Here is a 6,155-nt window from a genome sequence, read left to right as displayed (position 1 = left end):
AAATTCATAAGTTTTAAGTCATCAAATTTAATGTTTTGCTCCTCTTTAAGAACTGTACACATTCGAGTTAAAACAAAAGTTAGGCACTGTACCAGGTTATTAAATAGAAATTACAACATGTACTACTGAAATCACAGTAAAAAGTACAACTTAGTCATTTAGTATTCGCAGGGTTCATAAAGAAACTGACATTTGGGGCTGAGCTGTTTGCTGTGGTCGCTCTGTGGTTCCAGCTGTGTGATGAAGCATCAGTGCTTTGTTTCGTCTCACTTGCTCAGTGCCTCTGTCATCTCAGGTACGGCCTTCAGAGAGAACACAGTAATGAAGTATTTTACCAACACCGCATTATTTGCAGACCAGTGGTACTCACTGGGAGCACGGACCAGAACTGGACAAACTACAGTTAAATATCTAAAAAATTAGCAACTTCAGGAGGKTTTTTTTTTGGGCATACATCTGAGATTTTTACTCTACTTGTAACAGAGTCGTCTGACTTGCATTTATGGCACACAGGAATGACTTCATGATGTAAAGTAATGCCTGCTCATGTGAGCACAAGTGTGAGTAATAAAGGTTTTAGAGACAGATTCAAATGCCTCTGCTGCTGACTCCAGCCATTTCTGACGAGAACCCTCGGCCGCTGCCCGTGTCAACGCAGGGTATCGATTGTCCAAGTGGGAAAAAGTAGAAAGCCCATTCATTTTAATCTGTTATCTGAGGAGTGATCACATGTAAGCTGATCTCACCCAGCAGGTCACAACTCTGCCGCCTCCAGCTTATTACTAATCACTCCTGCAGAGTTTGTCAGGACACCTGGGCTGCTCAGGCACCACTGAGCGGCTGAATAAAATATGACCAACAGGATGCGCATGCAAATATAACCTCCTAGCCTTTCACAGGCAGCAATGGACGCCGCTGTTAGTCATGCCAACACGCCTGGCTCAATATCCCCAAGTACCAACTTGACACAAGAATGCAACTGAGCGTATAAGAGGCCTGGCAAGTAGAAGCTGAGAGCAAAACTAAAGCCAGCTTTTATCTTGTCCTGGATGCATTTTTTTATATATCCTCAGAGATGATAAGTCTTCTCTTAGCAGCAAAACTGTGGCCAGAACCCTCCTTAGATTAATTCAAGAGCTTAATAATTCAGCAGTTGCACATTTCCATTAGGTGGAATAAGGCATCGTGCAAAATTTATAAGTGAAGAAACAAATGTTATATTCTTACTGTCACTCACGGCGGAGAGCTTACAAAACATATAAAGTGAGTGCAGCAGCTGCTTTGTCAACGGCTCGTGAGATTTTAGCAGCTGTCACTGCAACATCAATCCCAGACACTTACCTTGAAAAGATCGGCCACCAGACCGTAGTCAGCCACCTGGAAAATGGGAGCCTCTGGGTCCTTGTTGATGGCAACAATAGTCTGAATAATGAAAGGCACAGAACGGTTTAAAACACATAAAAAAGGGGCATTTAATAAATCTTTGGTTTTATATCGATTTTATTGTGTTTTTAAACTTAAGTTAAAAAAATACACCAAACATTTTCAGAAGGGCTCATAGTTTTAAATTAGCAAACTAGCCCCGATCAGGATATTGTGTTTACGTTGTAATATAGTGGGTGAAGACAAAGAAACTGCACAGCAAAGCAGAAAAGAATGTATAAAAATAAAACAAATGAATAAAAATAAGAGCATCCACCCATATTCGTCCAGTGATTTTACCTTACTATCTTTCATTCCAGCCAGGTGTTGGATAGCTCCAGAGATACCAACTGCAATGTACAACTCCTGCAGACACAAACGATTACTCATGATTACATATCTTCCAGTTCACATTTCAGAGGAGTCAACTACACATTTGTGAACAAAAAAAAATAAAAAGATTGTGTGGTCTGGGCTGAGGCTTTGGGCAGACATCCATTGCATTATGAGTTAATGGATCAGCTAAATCACTTAAAGCATTAAAAGTAACATCATGTACTTTTCTCAAGATCTAATGTGTGGATAATCACAGCTGGAGTATCCCAGCTAAATCACATAATGGCACATTAACCTCTAAAAGGAGCAGCCGCTGGGATTACRCTGAAATGTAGCAGGAAGGTTAACAAGATAACCTCACAACTCAACTTTAGTCAGGCTTTTTTTGTTTTTAACTCTTGATTTGTTGCACAAAATGAGGTTTATCCAGAAAAGATGAACATACCGGTGCTACAATCTTGCCGGTCTGTCCGACCTGCATGTCATTAGGGACAAAACCAGCATCCACTGCAGCTCTGGATGCACCAACTAGAAAAAACAAACATAATTTATGTTCCGATGAGCACAAAAACAACAATAAAGCTAAAAAGCTACACAGTTGTTCACATCGTACCAGCAGCATTCAGTTTGTCTGCAAGGTCATAAAGCAGCTTAAAGTTCTCCCCACTCTTCAGGCCTCTTCCTAAAACAAAACAAAATAAAACACAACTAACTTTACCTTATAAGCAACACATTATAGTTTGTAGAGCAACCAAACATGTTTTGGTTATAATAAACTTTTTCTGAGCACAATCTATGTCTCATGGTTTCTCTTTCATTACCCACAAAATGATGACTTGAGTTTCATTCTGTCTTCCTGCAAAGGACTGTCAGTGAGCTCATACCTCCAGACACGACGACCTTGGCACTTGTCAGCTCTGGTCGCTCGCTCTTTGTCAAATTCTGTTCGATCCACTCAGAAATTCCGGTGGGAGGAGGGGGGGCCACTGCAAGTCAGAGCGCCGCAAAGGATAAATGAAAGTTATTACGATTAACGTTGTCGTAATTCCACCATTTTCAGCTGCAGGAGCTTAAAGCAGAACCAGATGGAGGTCTTTCCTACCTTCTTCCGATGCAGCACCTCCTCCTTCTGTAGGCGCTGCCTCAAACGCCGTCCCTCTGACGCTGAAGACTTTGACTGTCTCGTTACATTTCACAGTGCTGAGGGCATTTCCTGTTGAGCATGTTCAGCATCAGAACTGATTAAACACCAGAGAAAAAAAATATAAAATAAACAGAATCATCATGCCATACCTGCGTAGATGGTCCTGACAAAAGTATCTGGGGACTTAATTTCAATAATATCTGAAACTGGGGCAACATCCAGCTTGGCAGCAACTCTAGGAAGTAGGTTCTACAAAATAAGAGTCGATGTTTGACTAAAAATGGCCAACAAATGCAACCAGCTTTGTGATAAAGGTAGTTTTAAATAAACTAAATAAAATCCTAAGCTTACTTTTCCAAAAGCAGATGCTCCGGCACAGATATGAGTGAAGTTAAATTGCTTCTGTGTTTCCAGGATAAGTGGAGTCAACTCCTCTGAGAACAGCAGAAACAAATTCAGTGAAGACTAATCTTTGGAGGAACAAGTTATTCTGGCAACTGATTACCCACTGTGAAAATAATGGCAGTACAGTGCTTTTTGTAAATATGAATAACATACCTGGCAAGCCACCTTTGTAGGACTCATGTTGGGCCACCAGAATCTTCTTCACTCCCTGAACTTTGCTGATCTGCTCTACAACCTGAAAGGATAGAAACAAATTAAGGATCTAGATCCCAGCATGGATGAACGCACTCTGGTAAGAACTGAAATCTGGGACACTGTTAGTTTCCTTCAGCAACATTACATTTGTAAAACGTCTTTTCGGATCTGTATATGTTAAGAAAATACACAAACAAGTCTATATTTTAAAGCAGTAGTGCTTAATCCTGATCCTCAAGAGCCACTATCCTGCATGTTTTAGTTATTTTCCTGCCCCAGTTCTGCATACTCACTCATTTATTCAAATTGGCCAGAGAAATACCTAAAACATGCAGGACAGTGGCCCTCAAAGACCAGAACTGGGGATCTCTGTTCTCAAAGTGTGTGCTGACTAAAAGCTGCATTTGCCACAAACAACAACAACAAAAACAACAACAGCAACAAAGACCATTTAATTTTTCCCCCTACCTTTGCACAGTTTGTCCCAGCAACCAGACATGTCACATCTCCACCCAGTTTACTGGCAGCAGTGATGGCATTGAGAGTAATGGGGGTCAACTTGTCATTGTTGTGTTCTGCAACCACCAAGGTGCTCTGAAACCTCTGGATAAAACCGGTCTGTCRGGGAACACATCAGAGTCAGTTCAAGCTGCACATCAGCAGGAAAAACACACGTGTTTCAGTGCAGCAGCTTTGTTTGCAAAAAATAAAAATAAAAAATATTTTTGGTAGTTTTTGAAACAAACTATGTTTTGGATTATTACATATTAGGGCTGCCACGATTAATTGACGACTAATTGATTATTAAAATAATCGATGACTAATTTAATAATCGATTAATCGTTAATCTTTTTTTTTTGTTCTTTACTTTGTTTTTCTCTCCAAACTGCTTTGACACCTTCCACTGCCACATCTACCTTTCTGTCCTTGACACACATGCACAGTAGTGGTAACTGGGGTAGGCCGTGGACGTCACAAGACATTATACAGACAGGCTCTGGTATCATGGCTACCTGACAACGCAGCTCAAAAGTGTGGGATCATTTTAAGAAAATGAAAGAAATCCTGTGTAATATCTGCAGAGCAGAACTTGTCTTCCACAGCAATTATTTTTAGTTAGCATATAGCTAAAATCTAACGATGGTTATATAATAGCAGCTGCATTCTGGCGTGATAAGCTCTATGTTTTATATTCAATTAACGTATGATCCAACTAGTCGACTAATCGAAAAAATAATCGGTGATTAATCGATTATTAAAATAATCATTTGTGGCAGCCCTATTACATATACCAACATATACACATATATATATTCATATACCAACTGAATCAGCAAAAATCAGTTAGTCTTCACGTGAACTATGAGCTTTAGGATGTCAATATTTTACTGCCACATTGCAGAACTCTGAAAATTTGTTTGTTGTACACCATTAACGCAAATTGTAAATAGCAATAGATATATTTTGTATTTAAACCTCACAATCAAGTGTGGGGAAGTGCACGCTAAAACAGCTGTATCAAAGCAAAACAGGATAAATACAGCCCCAGAGCAGAGATCTAGATCCCAAAGGTCTTAACCGACGTTTGAGACCCAAATCAAAGGCTCATTTGATGAATTACAAAACGTTTAAGGTATTTTGTTTTCACGGTTTCGTAACTCACGTGAGGTTATATATTATGGCAGCTACATTAGCTATGCTAACACCAAATAACGCTTTTAGTGACAAATAAAACATCCACATTTAAGCTTTGTTAGTATCTACCACAAACATATAAAGTCATTAAATGAAGACATAACTGTATAGGGTGTTTATTCACTTGCAGCATTGTTATAAATCCGACCCCTGTCTATAAAGGAGCTAACCAGAGTTAGCAGCTGCTCCAAGAACAAATAGGATTTCTGACTTCTTCGGGGTTCTAACAATTACAAACAATACACAGTCTGTGTTAGCCGAGTCGTGCACGTACCAAATTCTTCAGGGTAGTTCTGTTTAATACTCTGTTCATATTTGCCTCTGRACGTTTCTTCTTCGTGCTGCTGCCGACAGAAGAGGACTTGATGCGTGCTAAAGGTCTTCTGACGTTTCCAGCGAAATCTCGCGATAAAAAACGAGCGCGAGATCTTGGGATCTTTTTATTTTCAGCCTTTTTTTCAGGCTGTTATTTATCAATTTAAGCAATATGACTTGAGGAAGGTTCATTAACAGTTTTCCTACCGTGGTTTTAATGAAATAAATTAGGCTTAATTCTTCAGAYATTTAAGTCCACTCTGGGGACTTTATTGCTTTGTCCTCTGCAGCTTTGGACACTAGAGGACCAGTGGACAGTCTGTCCACTGGTCCTTTAACTCTATAAAATCTTTTTTTCTCTATGATAATAATTTGTTTTGTCTCTTTTTTGTTGTTATATGCTTTTGCCATCCATAAATTCAGAAACATATGAAAAACATAATCCATACATGCATTTTACATAATTAATAATTTACAAATTATGAAAAAAACAACTTTAAAATAAAGCATTAAAGTAAACCACTAGACACCAGACATTGAAAACCAATATTTAAGTAAATTAATTTTCTTCTCCATATTACCACTACAAAAAAAATGCACCAGAACTGTTATATATTTAAATTTTATCCTATAAGAAAAGAAT

The 6,155-nt window shown here is 38.9% G+C and overlaps 1 protein-coding gene across 1 annotated transcript; it reads right to left on the bottom strand.

The window, feature by feature from the left end:
- Positions 1–7: 7 nt before the first annotated feature.
- Positions 8–5,585, bottom strand: etfa (electron transfer flavoprotein subunit alpha). Its single transcript, XM_014003583.1, has 12 exons — positions 5,472–5,585; positions 3,971–4,120; positions 3,461–3,542; positions 3,254–3,336; positions 3,052–3,151; positions 2,861–2,971; positions 2,643–2,744; positions 2,372–2,440; positions 2,204–2,286; positions 1,723–1,788; positions 1,342–1,422; positions 8–302 (listed from the first exon to the last, which is right to left on the bottom strand). Exons 1-12 carry the CDS (start codon positions 5,508–5,510, stop codon positions 267–269), a joined length of 1,002 nt encoding a protein of 333 aa, XP_013859037.1. The 5' UTR covers positions 5,511–5,585; the 3' UTR covers positions 8–266.
- Between the last annotated feature and the right edge of the window lie 570 nt (positions 5,586–6,155).

This window comes from Austrofundulus limnaeus, unplaced genomic scaffold, assembly GCF_001266775.1.
Source record: "Austrofundulus limnaeus strain Quisiro unplaced genomic scaffold, Austrofundulus_limnaeus-1.0 Scaffold19, whole genome shotgun sequence".
NCBI classification, from domain to species: domain Eukaryota; kingdom Metazoa; phylum Chordata; class Actinopteri; order Cyprinodontiformes; family Rivulidae; genus Austrofundulus; species Austrofundulus limnaeus.
The sequence above is the reverse complement of the archived record's forward strand: the minus strand, read 5'-3'. Positions and strand labels throughout refer to the sequence as shown.